The 244-nt window shown below is 43.9% G+C and overlaps 1 protein-coding gene across 1 annotated transcript in view; it reads right to left on the bottom strand.

Moving 5' to 3' along the window:
• The window catches only part of gnpat (glyceronephosphate O-acyltransferase), a 13,269-nt gene that overhangs the window by 4,027 nt on the left and 8,998 nt on the right, over positions 1 to 244 (bottom strand). Inside the window, exon 14 of the mRNA XM_035678535.1 lies at positions 85 to 184. Coding sequence (XP_035534428.1) covers positions 85 to 184 — 100 coding nt within the window. The remainder of the gene's footprint in view (positions 1 to 84; positions 185 to 244) is intronic.

Below are 244 nucleotides of genomic sequence, written 5' to 3'. Positions count from 1 at the left end.
CACACACACCCCATTAGTACAGTGTTCTGTAGAGGGTCGACGTACAAACAGAAAAACAAAGAGAAACTCTTTAAAGACAGAAACCTGCTAAAAGATGGTTGACGATGAACTTGCGGATGGCAGGAATAAACAGTTTTTCTGTCAGAGTCTCAGTGTCCTCCTCACACAGGAACCTGCAAACCACCTGAGACCACACACACACACACACACACACACAAACACACAAACATGAAGCTATGAAGAT

This window comes from Morone saxatilis, unplaced genomic scaffold (assembly GCF_004916995.1).
Source record: "Morone saxatilis isolate NCDOM2014 unplaced genomic scaffold, NCSU_SB_2.0 Contig7, whole genome shotgun sequence".
Classification (NCBI taxonomy): domain Eukaryota; kingdom Metazoa; phylum Chordata; class Actinopteri; family Moronidae; genus Morone; species Morone saxatilis.
This window is presented reverse-complemented; position numbering and strand designations above follow the sequence as displayed.